Genomic DNA, 19,413 nt, shown 5'->3' with positions numbered 1-19,413 from the left:
TATTCATTTTTACGGCCTCTATTTCCACAGCTATGCTGATGATATTAAAATATTAAGGCATCAATCTCAGCCTACACAGACTGCATCATTGGCATAGGTGATACCATTGTTACCTCATCTTCTACTGTTTAGTCTTAGGGTTAGGGTTAGGGTCATATTTTACCCTAGCCTTAGCTTTGTTTCACACATTAAATCTCTGACAAAGTCTGCATTTTTTCAGCTTCGAAACACCAGTAGACTGCTGTCTTCTAAAGACTCTGAGATCCTGGTGCATGCGTTTGTTACTTCAAGTTTGGATTACTGTAATTCTCCGTTTTACAGCTTACCTTCCAAAACTCTTCACCCTCTTTAGTATATTCAGATCTCTGCTGCCAGAATTTTAGTCCAATCTTAAAAAGCTGCTCATATCACCACTATACTCCATAAACTTGACTGGTTACCTGTTTCTGAACATGTGCTACAAAATCTTTCTGCTGACATATAAGGCCTTGCATGGATTAGCTCCATCCTATCTTTCTACATTCTAACAGCCTTATGCTCCTCCACGCTCACTTATGTCCTCTGATTCTGCTCTTCTGGCTGTTCCAAGGTTTAAGCTGGCCACTATGGGTGGCAGATCTTTCAGTGTTGTTGGCCCTCCAATTGATTGTAAAGCTTCCTTGGGTTTGAAGGCTTTATATATGTTTAAATTATTATTATTACTTTTATTACATTTGAGAGAGATTAATTAGGATGCAATATAAAAGATTATATGTTAACACTAGGTAACACTATTCAGACAAAACAAAGTTTTACAATTCTTAACCAAATGGCACACACATACCATCTAGATAGCTGTCATGGAGACGCTGGTAATTTATGATTAAAATGTCATTTAAACACATCATTATAATTCCAATTTTTGCTTTTCCAACTGTAATTTTTTTTACAAATGTATTCCATGTGAAACGTGAGTCCTTTGGTTTGAACAACTTTTGATTATGTAGTTTAGTCATTAAGTGAGCAGGTTTAACATTAAGCAGGTTGAACATTAAGTGAGTCCCTGGTTCTTTCTTCAAACTCCATTAAAGCAGCAGGCTTTAACAAAGTGTTAATCTACCAAACACAAATTTCCTAACTTTTAGTGTAAGTTTATATATTTTTATTTGATTTATATATTTATTCATAGTTTCTCTATTCTGAGAATGTATTTGACCTGAGGATTTTTTTAGGAAAATCCAGATTTAGCCTGATAAGCCATTAATGAGTACTGAAACTTTTGGAGAATTATATACTTTCCTCCAGGGTTCCTTTTTCATTCACAGCAGGGGAGGGCATGGAGACTTGAGGGTTATTTGCATTTCCCACCTTCTGTTTTGTGTAGCACTGCTGCATGAAGTAGTGGCTTATTTGACTGGTAAATATGTTGTACAGAGAATACTGTTTGTGGTTCATGGTTTACACACTTTCTACTAAGGAAAAATCGGGTGACGTGTCAGACCAACACACACACTACAGTACATCAACATGTAAATATATGGGCGGCATTCTCACATTTTTATCACCACATCATCCTGTAAAAATTTTATCTATGAGTCTTGACTTACTGACCCCAAAACAAACAAATTTAGTGCCATTGCCATAAAAAAGGAGGACAACAAGTGGCTGTTTTACATTTTTCATAATTAGTGTGCAAGGTCAATACGTCTGAGATACTGAAATTCAACCGATAATGTGGTCAGAAGGTTTCAATAGATTTGGTGATTCAGCAGTGTTGTCACAGCAATGTGTATGTGATAAACATCTAATAGTATATATGCATGCTGAGAAAATAGCATTTTTATTATGTCTTTTAAATATCTTCTTATTAAACAATAATTTTTGATCTTTTAAGTACTCTATAGGTGGAACCTTGTAGAACTGAACCAGGGTAATGTTGCAAGGGCATTTGCATATTTTATCTGTAAAGATCAGGGATGTCTGCTTGTGTGAGAGCAAGTATGTGTGTGTGTGTGTGTGTGTGTCTGTGTATGTGGTTTTTTTTACTATTATGTACGTGCATCAGAAAAGGGGAAATACACTCTTTGAGAGGTTGCAGAAACCTGCAGTGGATAAACAGATCCTGATTCTTTAGTAGGTGAAGGATGCCTCGCTACACAGTGACCGTGGCTACAGGCAGCCAGTGGTTTGCTGGTACAGATGACTACATCTACCTGACCCTGATGGGGACAGAGGGCTGCAGTGAGAGAACTCTCCTGGACAAACCCCTCTATAATGACTTTGAAAGAGGAGCGGTAAGAACTTTTATTTCCAAAAGGTAAAATAGATTACTCTTAAGTATATTCCTAAGTAAATGTATTATTACCTAGATAAAATAATAACTAAAATGAAAATAATGGCTAAAATGATTCCTTCAAAAGAAAAAAAAAACAAAAGAAAAAAAAAACAAGAAACAATGCTACAAAAGGTTGTCCTACTTAAGTACTGTTTATTTTAAAGCTGCATGATATGCTGGTTTAAAGCTGGTTGACATGAAGCACAAGTTAATTAGTAACGAATAATAGCTAAAATGTAGCTACATAAAAAACAGATCTTGACTTACTAAAATACTGCCGTATATGTACGAGGTTTAGAGTTATTACCATTTAAAAATACTCAGCAATGTACACATCCATCTCCATGTTTAAATTAAGTACATGTACTCGAGTAACTGTAACTGATTATTATCCTCCTCTGTTCATATATTAGTGCTGCGTAAGTCCATAGTAGCCAAACAAGAGTGATTTCATGCTGTGGCCCTTTTTTCCGGATCAGGGCCACACAGAGTCATGATTTCCCTGCTCAGACTCACCTAATTAATGTCACCTTTAAACTACAAGGTTATTAAGGTTTGATAGAGCAGTTAAATCACGAGACAATATTTTAATAGGACCTGTGCTTGTTCCCTGAAAATGCTTCCAACACAAGGTTCTTTACAGGACCCTTATTTATAAGAGAGTAGGAAGAGCCCTTTTAAAGTTTAAAGAATCCACCTCATGGAAAGCTGCAGGCAGGAAACAGAATGAGCCAAAAGAGGAAAAACAGACTAATTTAAAAGTAAACCTTAAACCAAACCATCACTTAATAAGGGTGGAAAAGAACCCTTTCTGAAACTGTGGTGTATTATTACTTGTGTAAAATGAAATGTGATATTTCTCTGGGGCCTAGAGCAACTACAGAAATATAAAAACTGCTGAAAATTCCAAGCCATGTTTTCATACATACACCAAAATTTTTATGTTTGTTCTCTGACTCAGTAAAACAGACTCAGACAAAATGCACATAGTAAAAAAAAGCTGTTATTAACCAATTAAAAAAGAACAGTGTTTTAAAAATGTTAATTACCTGATAAAATGTAAAATAGTTACTGTAATAGTTCATATCTTGCATCTGTTTCAGTGTAGTTTTGTATAAAGATTATCTGCATTACTGATCAGGGCCATTGGGCAGTCTTAGTCAAATGCCTAGTCCTAGTCAAATTTTGTTTTGTTGACTGAGTAGTCATAATAAATACACATCCACTACAGCTGAAACACATATTCACTCTTTAAAATGCATTTATCACCTCATTTCTAGTCCTCCATTCTTGTCAAATGTCTTTGAACACACCATTGCTAATCAAGTCCAAGCCAAAACCAAAATCCAGACTATGTCTTTTCCACAGCATAGACTGGTCATTAATTAACCTGGGATTAGGCTCCAACCTGGGCTGGTTCACCACTCTGAATGTTTATTATCTTGTCACTTCAAAAAGGCTCCATCCTAATTAGTTTTGGAGCATTTCTTGAAAGAAACCCTTAATAAAACTGTCTCATACCCAGATAGAAAATTATTCTGGCCCAAGTGTGGCCCACATCCAATTTTCATTGTGGGTTTCCTCAGGGTGACTGTCTGTGAGTAGTTGGTGTGTTCTCCCTGTGTCTGCGTGGGTTTCCTCCGGGTGCTCCGGTTTCCTCCAACAGTCCAAATACACACGTTGGTAGGTGGGTTGGTGACTCAAAAGTGTTCGTAGGTGTGATTGTGTTAGTGAATGTGTGAGTGTGTGTGTGTGTTGCCCTGTGAAGAACTGGCGCCCCCTCCAGGGTGTATTCCCACCTTGCACCCTATGATTCCAGGTAGGCTCTGGACCCACCGCGACCCTGAACTGGATAAGCGGTTACAGATAATGACTGACTGAATGAATGAATTTGTCACATTGACTTACAACACATAAGCTGACCACCCCTGCTTGCTACATCAGGACCACACAAACACCTGGTTAGGATCACATGGGGATAGGATCACTTTTTGGGACAGCTTTTGCTTCAAATCCAGTTTGCCATAGCCAACACAGCCATTTCTTTGCCAGAAGTGGGCCAGATCTGTTTTGTCCAAATCTGGGCATTATTCTTGACCCAAATCTTTCATTTTATGCTCATGTCTACTGTAGAGTTAAAACTTCATTTTTTTCAACTTTTCAATATCAATTAAATTATCTATGTCTCTCTCAATCTGCAGCTGAATATCTAATTCACACTTTCATCTCTAGCTGCCTGAAATATGCCATTCCATACTTCCATTCACATGGCCCAGAACTTTGCTGTTCCTCTTCCTATCTCTGATCAAATAATCACTTTACACTCATTATTCGTGCACCTTCTTATCTCCTCAATCTTTTTTTTCTCTACAAACCTTCTTACACTCTCAAGTCTTCTTCAACTTGACTCTTCACAGTTCCCCTTTCATATCTATTATGCTTTTTTGACTGTTTTTTTATATTATCAATTCTAAGTGGTTTAAAAGCACTTTATAAGGCTCCTGAGTGGCACTGTCATCTAAGGACCAGCTCTATTATCAGGAGGTTGTCAGTGTAATCCTTGGTGTTGTCTCAGCCATCTGAGACCAGGAGTCCATGACAATACAATTGGCTTTGCTCAATAAGTTGGTAGGATGTCCGTGATATTTCCATAATTTCTGTGTGTGCAGAACTAGCAAGTGCAAGTGCAATCCATACACTGATGTGACAGATTTGGGCAGTTTGCATTTTCCTCTGGTGTGTGGAACATTCCAGTGGTGTTAAATTAGCAGGTGTTTTGAAAAAGATAGAGGAGCTGGTTTCAAGGGTTGCAGAAGAAGCATTCTCAGAGGTTATAAAATATTTGAACAATGGCTTATTTAAAGTTTTTAGGAACCTGTGCACAATTCTATAGGAATATACTTTTGAGAACTCTGATGTTTTTTCTACGATTTCTCAGTTGACTTAATCTTTTTAATTCAAGGTGGACTCATATGACATCACTGTAGGGGAAAACCTGGGGGAGATCGAGCTGGTGAAAATTGAAAAGAAGAAATACTGGATGCATGATGACTGGTACTGTAAATATATAACAGTGAAGACCCCCTCAGGAGATTATATCGAGTTCCCCTGCTTCCGCTGGGTAGTGGATGATAAAGAGATTGTCCTGCGTGATGGACGAGGTCTGTTTGTCAAATGTAATCATCTTATCCATGTAGAATATATAGACTGCCAGAGAACATGGTACAACAGTGTAATGTTATTTATATAACAAAAATATTTTAAGACAAATCACCTACCCTATCTTTAAGTAAACCCTTTTTTTGCCATATGGAGCCTTTTCTGAAAGGTGCTATGTTGAACTCTATAAAAGGTGCTCTTTTTTTTGTACTAACACGTTGACAGTATATATATATATATATATATATATATATATATATATGAGGAAAGGAACTAAACTTGAAATTTTGAGCTAATATCACATCACATTTAATTTGAAAAAATTATGAATACAAATGAATACATACCGATTTACAGAATAAGGTACTTGTAACAAATATATAACACTTTCATGAGATTTACAAAGGTGATGACAGACTGTAATTTGTCAATGTAATTTTGTAATTTTGCAGCTCATTTGCCACAGAATGACAAAAGTAGAGTTGCAAAACAGCACAGACGCAAGGAGCTGGAAACCAGGCAGAAGACATACAGGTTTTATCAGGCTTATTTTGTTCCAATGTTTTTTATTTTTTTATTTTATTTTATTTTTTTTTTACTTGACAAGATAAAGTTGGTTAGCCTTTGTACTCACTGTATAGTGTTTAAGTTCACCATGTTACTGTACAGTTACATTTGTTTTTAAATTAAAATATAAAAAATGTAAATGTGGCATAATTGTTCACTATATTCACTATATTCACTATATAGGTTTTTAGAATAGAAAAAGAAAATAGAGAGCCTGGGTTTGAGTTGGGGAATATTAAATTAATAAGTCAAAAATTTCCAGTGGCAATGGAACATAGTATAATTTTTTCCCTTGTAAGAATTACAAAAGTTTGAATGTACCACAACACTGACTGTGAAAGATACTACCCCGGTGACAGTTTTTAAATGTGCATGCACCATAAAATGTGTGATTTATGTGATCAAAATAGTAACATTTACAAGTTATCATAAGCAGGAATGCAGCTGATACATAATGTTTCTTGTTTAAGATGGAAGGAATGGCACCCTGGGTTTCCCATGAGCATTGATGCCAAAGCCCATAAAGATCTCCCACGAGACATCCAGTTTGACAGCGAGAAAGGAGTAGACTTCATCCTCAACTACAGCAAAGCGTGAGTCCTGAGGCGTGAACGTATCATCAGCATTTCTTATACACTGTCCAAAAGTTTTAAACACCTCTTCTTCTAATGAGTAGTATGAGGTACATTAAGGTGCACCCATTGCTAGCAGCCACATTATTTTGCCGTCTAATTTACAGAGAAAAACATTTCCATTTGGAAAGATCTCTCTGAGTAAGCAGCACATAAGCTTAGGGTCACCATCCTCAGTGCCAAGTATCACCTATAAGGATATAAATCCTATAGCGTGGTGGATGAATACGTTGTCTGGGGTGAGGGAACAGTACCTTTGGAATGCCTGCTTTTGGTACTTATTATGAAAGGTACAAAGTCAATTTTTACATGTTACAACCTGCTGCAGTTGTGCCTACCCACCGAGGTTGAGTTCCGGGTCTTTCCAACAGGAGAGTCATTGTACTGTAATTGTACAACACATTTGCATATATTTCTGTACAGCTGAATACAAACATTGTTGCCTATGTTTGGCTATGACAAGTTGCATCGTGACCCTGACTATCCATCCGTATATCTCCATTCATTTGTATTTTCTACACAATAATGACTCTAATGTCACTAGTGCGCTACATGGCTGAAAGTTTAAAGATTTCTGCATGCTCAGGGACTGTTCTGCATTCATCAGTATCAGTGTGTGTGTTTGTGTGTGTGTGTGTGTGTGTGTGTGTGTGTGGGGGGGGGGGGGGGTTGTTCTAGAAAGTGACACTTTCTGAAGGTATATAAAGAAATCATCAGCCCATTTCTGTCATTGTATTGTTGCAATCGCTATGAAAACTAAACCATCATGAGCAACATATGTATGTTGATCAAATTTGAGCATCGCTTTGGGCTTGATTGTTGATTCCAAAACATTAGCTGTCCACCATACAGCCTGAGTGTTTTATATTTGTTCCCAAATTTGAAGAAAGTTGAAAGCCATTGTCTAATTATAGTGATAAACAATCATTAACACTACCATTATTCCAGTAAAGATGAAATTTATTTTTCTTCAAGGAAAGAAAAATCTTAAAAACGTTGTTGAAATTAAGTAAACCATCTTTGGTGTCATATAAATGTCTTTTTGGAAAGGTGCTACATAAAACTTATATATAAAAGGTGCTCTTTTTTTTTAAGTGTGCTAACATATTGACAGTTTTTCCGAGAGTATATATATTGATAGATATATATGTTTTCTGCAAGAAACAAATGTCTGCACATTGTAATACATAGTTACTGGTGATTTGCTGAGTACAACAAAAGAAAGGAAATAAATCTTGCAATATTTGCGCTAATATCACATCACATTTCATTTTAAAACTTTATGAATGAAAAATAAGTTACAAAATAAGTTACTTTCGTCAGGTTCCTGAAGGTGATGACAGAGTGTTCTTTCTTTTTAGGGATTATTCTGCAATCATCAATGTCGGTGTGTGTGTCTGTGACTGGAATAAAGTTTGATGGTGTAACAGCTTCTGCTCTTCTTAGAAGGCTTCACACTAGCTACTGAAACATAGCTGTGGGAACAAACACTAGAGAGGTGTGGTACGGACACTGGAAGATTAGATCTGGATATCAATCACCACGCCACCTCCTAATGCTAATAAATGAATCACCATCACTGCAGAGAATGCAGTTCCTCTGCTTCACAGGCCACCTTTTTGCACTGGGAATGGTGACTTTAGGACCATGTGCTGCAGCTCTGGCTGAACCAGTGCCAAGTGATTAGCGGCAAGCCTTTCCAAGTATTGTACAGCCAATAGTAGTGTTATCATTATAGGAGCTGTCTAAATACCTTGGGACTCCTTGTGTATTTATAGCCCATTCTGGGAAGTTATTCTAGTAGTATTATGCTTATCATATTTAAACAGTTAAATAAATACAACCATGATATAGCATATCCTTCATAGTAATCTAAACATGTGTAAAACTGTAGCTTTACAGGATAACTTTGAATTTGAATTTAATGTAAGTTAACGTAAACAGATTTCATTACAAGTAATTCTGGACTATATCCACTGATCGAGTTTTCATTAAACATTCAAATGTTAAGCACATTGGCAACGTGCAAATGATATGCAGAAAATGGTGAATATAAATAAGGGATATTCAGTAAATTCTTGGTATTGATATAATCTACTAATTTTGTAAATGATTCTAGATTCTAGGAAAGGGTTTGTAATGTTTTTAGAAAGTGACACTTTCTGAGGGTATATAAAGACATCATCAGACCATTTCCATCATTAGTATTGTTGCAATCACTATGAAAACTAAACACATTATTCCAGTAAAGACAAAAAGGGATTGAAAAACTATTTGCCAAATCTAAAAAAAATATACTGAATTTCAGTGTGACTACATAGGGGGAAAAATTATCATAAGACTTTGGCTTCATACCTGTACTAAGAATGTATAGGTAGGGAATAGGGAGGAAGAAGAGAAGTTTGATGAGGGATAAGTGGGATGATGAAGAAAATGGGAAGTGGGGGAGGAGTAAGAGGAAAAAGAAGAATGAGAGCAGGGGTAGGTTTGATAAGAGTGATGGTCAAAGAAAGAAGGAGATAAGCTAGAGGAAGTTGTGTGATGAAACAGTTTCTCTCACCCTGTTTAATACAGAGAAAAATGGAGATGGACATGTTTTTCTTTTGACAGTGAGATGTCAAGAATCAGTTGCATATGTAAATTATTTAAATTTAGTGGACGTCAGTGTTAATGTTTATGAAAGCAGTTTCAGATTGACTGAATTACCACTTCTCAGAAAACCTCATATATGTGGGATGTTTAGATGAAAAAATCATTCAGCATTACAGCTTGCAGCTGCAGCATTCATTCAATCATTATCAGTAACCGCGCATGACATCGTTTAACTAAAGAAGCTTTTGGTGGACCCTAAGGAGCTCCTCAAAAAAGATACTTCGTGATTTGTTAGGTCGTTTTCTGAATTACTAAATTTATTCTACATAGTTTAAAGCAGACACCATAGAACTATGTTTGGGCAGCCTTGGCCTAATTGTTAGAGGACCAGGCTTGGTACCAGAAAGAATATCCATGGCTGAAGTGCCCTTCAGCAAGTCACTGAAACCCTCCCTGCTGCTCAGGGTGTGTGTTCACAGCCCTTACAGCAAATGTACGTTTTCTGCCAAAGATGGGTTAAATGCGGAAGACACATTTCATTGTATGTTGCACAATAAACAATAATTGCACCTTATTGCATTATGTTCTTGCTTAAGAAAACATGAAGTGAAATAGCAGTTTTAATCTTGACACAAACTTTGCTAACCAAGATTGGTCAAAACATTGCTCAAAAATTGAACATGAGGCTTAGTGGTACCCCTAAAATGAGACCACTTTACTGAGCCCTCTACCAAAACTCAAGAAGAGACACAGGTGAGATACATGGGCTGTTTCTCAGGAGACATATCAGCATGAGCAGACACAAGCTAACTCTTCATCTGCAGTGACCGACATTGTAAAAAAGAGCTTGTTTACAGACAATTTTACAGATTAATTTGGTTAAATTAAGGGTTAAATAAAAAATTCTGATCCTTGAAGAAACTGCTGAGATTTTTAAGGAGGCTCTTTTCTTTTATTTATTTGGGAATATTCACACACATTTACTGTGGTACTTACCATGTTGTTCTCCCTCTTTTAGGATAGAGAACCTCTACATTAACCAGTTCATGCACATGTTCCAGTCCTCATGGGGTGATTTCTCTGATTTTGAACGGATCTTTGTGAGGATCAAGAACACAATATCAGGTTGAGTCTGATGTGAATATTTCAGAATTTTATATTTACTGCCTTATATTTACACCCAAGATAATTATACATACACTTAAATGTATGCATATATTATGGCTCTGATTTAAGTGTTTAAGAGAATATTTTAGCTCGTTATTCACAAGGATTTATGACATCTACCTAATAACTTAAGACTTCATGACACCTACACCTATGCCTCACTTATCATCTGTACATCTTATTCCAACAACCATGAGTAACAGTTTCTAGAAGGAAATAGACAAGCAGTGTGCTTTTGGAATAAGCCTTTATACAAGTTTATGTAGGTTAAAGTCAGATGTTGTGAAAGACTTATTGTTGACCTACAAATGCCATTTCCAGAAAAGCTGATGATGTGCAAAATTTAGATTTAAAAACAGAATGCAATGATGTGCAAAAAATAGGTGCATGATAAAATGAAATACACTATAACAGCAACCTCGCTATGTTGAGCAGCTGAAATAGTATATCGAGCAAGCACAGAAAAATATTTCACTTTTTAATTTACAGCAATTGGTCTCAGCAGTTCCCAAAAATATACAGAGCGCTGTTAAAAGAGAGGTGATGCAACACCTTGGTAATCATGTCCCTGTCACCAATTGTTTGTGACATGTTTTCCTCATGTCAACATGGGTTTCCTCCGGTGCTCTGGTTTCCTCCAGGTGCTCAGGTTTCCTCCCACGGTCCAAAAACACACATTGGTAGATGGACTGACTCCTCAAAGTTGTCCATACACAGCAAATTCACCAGTGTTAAATCAACACTATTAGTGTTATATTAACACTGTTAGTGTAATAATTTAACATTCTCAGTGTTAAGTCTACACTAATAGAGTTGATTTAACACTGGAGAATTTGCTGTGTAGGTGTGAATGTGTGAGAGTTTGTCGCCCTGCAAAGGACTGGCACCCCCTCCAGGGTGTGTTCCCTTCTTTTGCAAGTGATTCCAGGTAGGCTCCAGGCCCACTGTGAACCTGAACTAGATAAGCTGTTACAGGCAATCATTGAATAAATGAATGTTGCCTTTGTACCATTTTCAATTAAATATAGGATTTAAATGATCTGCGCATCATTGCATCTTTTTACGCTTGGCACAGTGTCCCAACATTTTTTTTGGAAATGGAGATTGTGCATTAAAATATTACCAAATGTTTAAGTGTCTGACCTTTATAATCTTATAGCTATGTGATTTTTCCTGTTTGACCAGAGTATGTGATGCAACACTGGAAGGAAGACTTCATGTTTGGATACCAGTTCTTAAATGGCTGCAATCCTGTCGTTATCCAGAAGTGTACCCAAATACCAGAGAATTTTCCAGTCACACATGAAATGGTGGCTGACTGCCTAGAGAGAGACCTCACTCTGGAAGAGGAGCTGAAAGTAAGCACTCAAACAGAAGCTAAGCTCACTGTGACAGTCCTGATTATGACCGTGATCTCGGTTATCTGTTGATGTGCTTTCGTTTTTGGCCTGCAGGCAGGAAACATATACTTAGCAGATTATGAGATAATGGATGATATATCTCCAAATACCACAGACCCGTGCACAATTCAGTATCTGGTTGCACCAATATGCCTGCTCTACAAGAACAGCCAGAACAAAGTTTTGCCAATTGCAATCCAGGTACATTTTACATTCTCATTCAAATATTTGGGCATCCCTGCTTTTATTGCCAAAATTGTTTTCTGATGAATTGAAGCCCAGAAAAAAATGATAACAGATATTTATAGCAGGTTCTTCGTGTTGGATGAAAAATGGTTGAGTTCCTATTTTTTGTTGAGCAGCAGATAACCATGGAAGTTATAATCTCAGCAAATGTTGATGATTTTATGATTTTTTTTCCTGAGCAGCAGGAGACACAATCTAAAGTGTCCTTTGTCTTTCCATCTAATCTTCTTGTGGTCTAGGAGAAACTAATGATATGAAGGCAATCTCTTTTTTGTTTTCTGATTAAAGGACCTTTTGATTTTCTCAGTTTAGTGAGGTTAAAAAAAGTCTTCTAAGAGGTACACACCCTAAAATTTCTCAGCATTTTATTCTATATTCCTGTAAATTCCTGTCATTGTGTTCTGAGTTATTTGTTTAGTTTAGCACATTGGAAACAGTAACTCCTCACAGTTTATCTTCTTTGAACATTATAAATTCAGTAAATAAATGACTGTGTATGAAGGTTTGCAACAGGGTTAATTCCACGGATGTTTCCTTGTCAACATATATTTCTTAGAACAGCATGTCATTTGAATAGCGATGCACCAGTATTTGCATATGGCACTATATTTCTTGCTTGACTATGAGCAATATTGCTTTACTAGAACATAAATAATTTCATGTATACTCGGCCTGGACTATAATAGGAGCATAGCTGCTGACCAGGAAAATACATCCATATCCAAAATTATGTGTACATGATGTACACAATGATGCTATGTAAAGGGTAGAATAATATAAAATTAATATAATTTAAAAAACTTTTATACCAAAACTGTATTAAACTTTTGATGTGCAATTATTGATGACACAATTGTAACATGAATTTTTCATATGTTGTAAAAGCTGAATCAGACTCCAGGAGACGAGAACCCCATTTTCCTCCCCAGTGATGATACTTATGATTGGCTGCTGGCTAAGATCTGGGTCAGATCATCTGACTTTCAAGTGCATCAGACAGTCACACACCTCCTCAGGACTCATCTGATATCAGAGGTTTTCGGTATTGCCATGTTCAGACAGCTGCCTGCTGTTCATCCTGTCTATAAGGTCTGAAATGTTCACTTTAAATCTTTTGTATGACTGCAACACAACCCATGCACAAATACTCCACATTAAACTGTGCAAAGAAGTTTGCTCCTATGTTTAATGATGTGTGCTCTGAACTTCCAGATGCTTGTGCCACATATTCGCTTCACTATTGCCATAAACACCAAAGCTCGCGAGCAACTCATCTGTGAGAACGGACTCTTTGATAAGGTGGGACACTACTGCAGTTTTGTTACAGATGTAGCAATTACACAACTTTATTGTATGCTGCTTTGAATTCTGGGACCAACTGATTTCTGAATAATTTACAAAATTTTCCTGCAAAAAGTAATTTTTGCAGGAATTAAAAATGCTATCACACATTAATATATGTGCAATGAACATGGCTGCAAATTCCACAAAATTACAGGGAAAATAATATTTAAGGAGAGAATTTGTAATGTAATATAAAGTTTATCCTTAAAATGATTACAAAATCAGATAATCAATAAAAAACAGGTTAGTTTAGTGGGTGGAGCTATTGTTCAGCCTCAGCAGAATAAAGCCCCAGAACTGTCTGTGTTTTTTAAAGGACACTTTTTTTTACAGTCCACAAATATTTCTACTAATCATGAAGGATTTGGGGAAAACAACGTATTTGCATCGATGGTCAAATGCATCAAAATTTAAATTAAGCTCAGGCACAATTTTTTCCATCAGAAAGACAGGCACATTTGTTTTGTTTCTCACTAAATAGTGTGTGCCAAAAATCTACTCTGTTTATGGAGTAGATTTTATATAAAGGTTTTATTACATTTAATTTGGACATGAAATTTTGATTAAATATGTAGCCCTAGCTTTAGCCCATTTTTAAAAAGCAGAATTAAAAAAAAACATATTATGATTCAAATGTTCCTACAGTTTTTGGGAATTGAAATACACAAATGCAATTTCTACAAGATATTATAATAAGAACATTGTATTCTTTCAAAAACATATAGGGAAATATTTGCACCCCAGTAATGTGATTGTGGTTGCATGTGTGTGTGAGTGTGTTTCCTGTACCCCATAGCTATCTATAAAAATTTCCTGTTTAAGAGGGCTAAAAATATGTGGTTACATATATCTAACCATATCTTTTGTCAAGTGATGTTCGCTCAAAAAAAGTAATGAGGTTTTGTTATAACTGAAATATAATGTGTGTGTTTGTGTGTGTGTGTGTGTGTGCGCCTAGGCTAATGGCACAGGTGGAGGTGGCCATGTACAGCTTGTCCAGAAGGCCATGAAGAAATTTACCTACAAGTCCCTGTGCTTCCCAGAGTCCATAAAGGCTCGAGGCATGGAGAGTCAGGAGGAGCTTCCATACTACTTCTACAGAGATGATGGAATGCGAGTGTGGGATGTTGTCAAAAGGTAGACATTTATTCATTTATCTCTAAATTCTTCATCCTGATCAGGCTTGTGGTGCAGTTACTGTTCTCCTAAAAACATGTTAAGCTAGACATGTTATGTCAGATGCCATTTGAAAACTAGAGCTTAATGAATATTTCTCAGAGTAAGCATAAGCTAGATTTTTCTTCTTTTCCTCTTCCATCTTGGTGGCATAAAAAGCTAGGGTGTAGGGCTCCTGGCTAACATTTGGGATGGGTAATGACTACTAACTACTAAAATATTCTTCTTTTAGTGAATCTGAGTGTTTGTATTTGCCATAATATTAAATATAGCACATGCAACTGCTTTGTGCCTCTTGGTAGTTTTGTGTCAGAAGTGGTGGATATCTACTACGCCAGTGACGAGACAGTGCAGGAGGATGAGGAGATACAAGCATTCGTCAAAGATGTCTGCAGCTTTGGAATGCAGGATTTTGACTATTGCGGTAAGGACCAAGTTATCACATTATTGTGAATATTTCAGCAGTAGGATTGGGCAACAGAAGGAATGTATATCATGTTGATTTAAGACATTTACTCTGTAAACAATTTTCATCACAATATTTAGTTTGTTACTTGAAAGTTCACATGTTGGAAGATCCAAACGAAAATTTGTAGAATTACTACTTTAAAAGGTTTTTCACGCTCCTAAACAAACATGGTTATTTCTGGAATCAATGTTGGTTCTTCTATGGCATTGCTCAAAAAACTCTTTGTAGCATCTTTTGTTTTTAAGTGTGTAAGCTGCCTGTACAGCTTGACCCTCTGTCTTCATAGGGACCAAATTGCATATTTTACTTATTATATAGTGTGTCTAAATAACATGTTTGTATACAGTGGTTATCTGTTAATGTTAGACAGTATATAGTGGTACAGTTAAACATGGTCTTCATAATGAAAAATGACATAAATCTTCTTTAAGAACAGAAATAGTCATCATTTATCATGCTGATAATAAATTGGCAAACAGTTTCGCCAAACCATTTTAGTGCATTACACAATTTATATTCCATCCATCCATCCATTATCTGTAACCGCTTATCCAGCTTAGGGTCGCGGGGGGTCCAGAGCCTACCTGGAATCATCGGGCGCAAGGCGGGAATACACCCTGGAGGGGACGCCAGTCCTTCACAGGGCAACACAGACACACACACATTCACTCACACACTCACACCTACGGACACTTTCGAGTCGCCAATCCACCTGCAACGTGTGTTTTTGGACTGTGGGAGGAAACCGGAGCACCCGGAGGAAACCCACACGGACACGGGGAGAACACACCAACTCCTCACAGACAGTCACCCGGAGCGGGAATCGAACCCACAACCTCCAGGTTCCTGGAGCTGTGTGACTGCGACACTACCTGCTGCGCCACCGTGCCGCCCACAATTTATATTACATTGTCTAAATCAGTACAATATGGGTACCGCTCTGGCACTGTTTAGATTTGTGCTGATTCACTTTGGGCAAATATCAATAAACAGCAAACCACAGTTAAGGAAACCACAAAACATTGCTGTGTCAATGGGCACCAGAGTAATCTTAGTAGTCTCAGTTTGATCCTGAGTGACACCTAGTGAATAATTCAAAACCAAAACTGATATGCTCACTCAAGAAAAAGAGTAACAAGGCTATGACAGCTCAGAGCTCTCAGAGATCTTTTGAAAGGTGTTTTTAAAACCTGACTTTCACAGTGCAGTAACTTCTTCTGAATCACAACTGCAGACACAATGTTCCCTAAAACAGACATAATTTTGAGTCAAGTCTGAGCACGTTCAGTGAAAGCACACTGTTTTCGTTCGCAGAGTTCCCTAAATCGCTTCAGACCCGAGAGCAGCTGGTCGAATATTTGACTGTTGTCATCTTCAATGCTTCTGCACATCATGCTGCCATCAACTTTGGACAGGTAGAGCTTTCCCCCAATCTTCTTCTTCTGTTCTTCTTCATAACCCGTCCTAAATTGATAATAAATCATAACATAACATGACCAACTCGTTTTTTTCTACGCTCACTGTCCACTCTCAGCTCCACTGATCATATATCAACATCTAAAGCGATTAGTCAATAACAATCATTGGATTGCCTTTAGTTAATGAATCAAACAAATAAATCAAAACCGGTCAAAAAGATTAGAATATAGACAATCAACAAGGAGTGTATTTTCCTTCACCAAATAAAAATAACTTATAAAGCTAAACTAATGATAGTAAACAAAAATAGAGACCATCTCATAGTCACATCTGCATGAACATGCTGCAAACCTTTGGACATATACTTTTCCTTAGTCTTAAGTAAAGACATATTTGTGTATGCTGAAAATAATATACATATGTAGTTTATAATATTTATGATTAAATTATAGGGATATTTTTGTGCCATGTGCAAATATTTTCTCAGTGGACACCCTTTCCAAAATGAAAATCATACACCAAAGCAAACCTTTAACTACAAGTCCCCTGTCAGTTAACTGGTCAGTTCTTCCCCATGGTTACACTCCTGTATGCACTCAGTGATGCAGGCAACAAAGTCACTGGTTCTGATCATGACTGAAAATGTATCTTTCTTCCATACTAGTAAATATCCAGAATTAATGAGTTATAAGTTTAATTCTCTTCAAAATCCTTCTAGTACGATTGGTGTTCATGGATCCCAAATGCACCCCCCACAATGCGCAAGCCCCCTCCAACCAAAAAGGGCCAGGTGGATATGAAGTTCATAGTGGAGAGTCTGCCTGATCGTGGTCGCTCCTGCTGGCATCTGGGAGCAGTTTGGGCCCTCAGTCAGTTCCAGGAAAATGAGGTGAGCACAGTAACCATTAGAACACATATAATACTTTAATACAATTTTACTGGTATACTCCTGAAGTGCAATGTAAACAGTCAGATGTTGCTACACTATCTAAAGTCCTACACAGGTTTGTTGAGGTGTTTTCTTTACAGTTGTTCTTAGGCATGTATCCTGATGAGCATTTCATTGAGAAACCGGTAAAGAAGGCTATGGAGAATTTTCGTAAAAATCTGTCCGAAGTGTCCAAATTCATCAAGAATCGCAACGAGGGGAAGAAGCTGCCTTATTACTACCTGTCCCCAGACAGAATCCCTAACAGTGTGGCTGTCTGAGCCTACATATGTTTGCATATTGCTTTTTTTGACCAAATGCTTCTGTGGCCTAATAAAGTTTTGGATTTTTTGTTCTATGCACACAAGCTTTCATGGCTAATATCCTGATGTTTCTGCAATATATATACAATTTATATTTTTCTAGAATTTTCTGCATTTGATCAGTTATGACATGATTTGATATGTATCTTTTGGTGATCCATTTTTAGCACATGAAAGTGGAAATGTTTTGTTCAGTGTCTTTTTATTGTATATTGCATATTTTATCACATAACCAAACACAGATATCAAACATAGATATGTGAATATCATACGAACATATACACATATATATACACAAGTCAGATTTTCCATTAAAAAGCCATTTACAGTGTCACAATGGGTTTCCATTTACAATGGGTTTCCACAGGGGCCACACCAAACAGTTAAATAAAAGATCTCAAAAATAAATTGCCCAAAAGTGTGTATCTTCTGACACGTCCAGAATGTATGCAAAGGGTGACACTTGGCCAATCTTCATCAATCACATGTGGAATCCATGTCAGTTTTTAATCATAGAAAGTCTGAATTTAGGCGGCACGGTGGGGCAGCAGGTAGTGTCGCAGTCACACAGCTCCAGGGATCTGGTTTGGTGAAATTTCATATTTTTGTCCCCTTCAGGGTATGTTCCCGCCTTGCGCCCAATGATTCCAGGTAGGCTCTGGACCCACCATGACCCTGAACTGGATAAGCGGTTACAGATAATGAATGAATGAATGAAGTCTGAATTTGGACCAGTGCAAATGATGTACAAACTTAAACTGAATAACAGCACTTCTTAGACATATGGAAGTAGAGAAAATACTTTGTATTAATTTATGCCTCGTTTATTATGCCTGTTTCCTATTTACTTTTAAGGAGATCTAAAGGGTTTTATTGTTCCAAACAAAAAGTTAATGAAATGGGTTTTTTGTTTTTCAATTTTGAAAAGGTCTATTTGTTTTTTTAAGATGAAAATATTAAATAAAGGCATCTTTTGAATCCCATTCTGATGTACCTGATTTATCCAACTCATGAAACCACAATAATTAAAATAATTTAAAAATAAGCAACAAATAATTCAGATTCAACCCAATCATTTCTGTGTGGGTTCTCCATTGCGCTTTTTGTCTGTGTGATCTGCATGGGTTTTGTATATAGGTTACTTTTAGCCTAATTGCTACACATCATTTTCTGTTTGATGATTCAGTAACTTTTAATTCAAACCGTTATTGGCTTCATCTAAATTTGGTGAAATTTCATATTTCTGTCCCCTCCAGGGTATGTTCCCGCCTTGCGCCCAATGATTCCAAGTAGGCTCTGGACCCACCGTGACCCTGAATTGGATAAGCGGTTACAGACAATGGATGGATGGATGGATTTCATATATTTTTTTTTAATCTGGACTAATTAGCCAAAGAAAGAACATAGTAAAACTTCCCCTTACCCACATTGGTTAGTGGAATTTTAAAAGGAAATGAATACTTTGTTCCTATCTAGTATATAGACTGATAAATAATGGAGCTCATGCATAACTTGAGAGCTCAGATAGATTTTCCTGTCAAATTAATTCCTGAATAGAACTTCAAAAGGTACATATTATACCACTATTTACAGCAGTCCCCTGGGGTCTTGAAATCTTTGGGACATGCTTTGGCTGAAATATCACAGCAGTTCTTGTCCTTTATAATGTCTGCCATT

At 36.9% G+C, this 19,413-nt stretch overlaps 1 protein-coding gene across 3 annotated transcripts; it reads left to right on the top strand.

Moving 5' to 3' along the window:
* The first annotated feature begins 2,082 nt into the window (after positions 1–2,082).
* alox5a (arachidonate 5-lipoxygenase a) lies at positions 2,083–18,713 on the top strand. 3 transcript variants are annotated; one of them, XM_066678922.1, is made up of 14 exons: positions 2,083–2,273; positions 5,277–5,475; positions 5,926–6,007; positions 6,511–6,633; positions 10,283–10,389; positions 11,617–11,789; positions 11,886–12,032; positions 12,963–13,166; positions 13,290–13,376; positions 14,380–14,558; positions 14,900–15,021; positions 16,381–16,481; positions 17,204–17,374; positions 18,355–18,713. In XM_066678922.1, the coding sequence occupies exons 1-14, from the start codon at positions 2,124–2,126 to the stop codon at positions 18,379–18,381; spliced, it is 1,872 nt and encodes a 623-aa protein (XP_066535019.1). In that variant the 5' UTR covers positions 2,083–2,123; the 3' UTR covers positions 18,382–18,713. The 3 variants fall into 3 exon arrangements, with proteins under 3 accessions (XP_066535019.1, XP_066535018.1, XP_066535020.1); XM_066678921.1 differs by having other exon boundaries at positions 17,515–18,713; XM_066678923.1 differs by having other exon boundaries at positions 2,200–2,296; positions 17,515–18,713.
* The last annotated feature ends 700 nt before the right edge of the window (positions 18,714–19,413 follow it).

Source organism: Hoplias malabaricus, chromosome 8 (genome assembly GCF_029633855.1).
Source record: "Hoplias malabaricus isolate fHopMal1 chromosome 8, fHopMal1.hap1, whole genome shotgun sequence".
NCBI classification, from domain to species: domain Eukaryota; kingdom Metazoa; phylum Chordata; class Actinopteri; order Characiformes; family Erythrinidae; genus Hoplias; species Hoplias malabaricus.
The sequence above is the reverse complement of the archived record's forward strand: the minus strand, read 5'-3'. Positions and strand labels throughout refer to the sequence as shown.

What these genes read in the sequence shown, in the direction of transcription:
- alox5a (XM_066678921.1), top strand. Translation starts at nt 2,124, where the DNA reads ATGCCTCGCTACACAGTGACCGTGGCTACAGGCAGCCAGTGGTTTGCT. An exon ending in ACCAGGCAGAAGACATACAG is followed by an intron (nt 6,008 to 6,510) that starts GTTTTATCAGGC and finishes TTCTTGTTTAAG; the next exon opens with ATGGAAGGAATGGCACCCTG. An exon ending in AGAACGGACTCTTTGATAAG is followed by an intron (nt 13,377 to 14,379) that starts GTGGGACACTAC and finishes GTGTGCGCCTAG; the next exon opens with GCTAATGGCACAGGTGGAGG.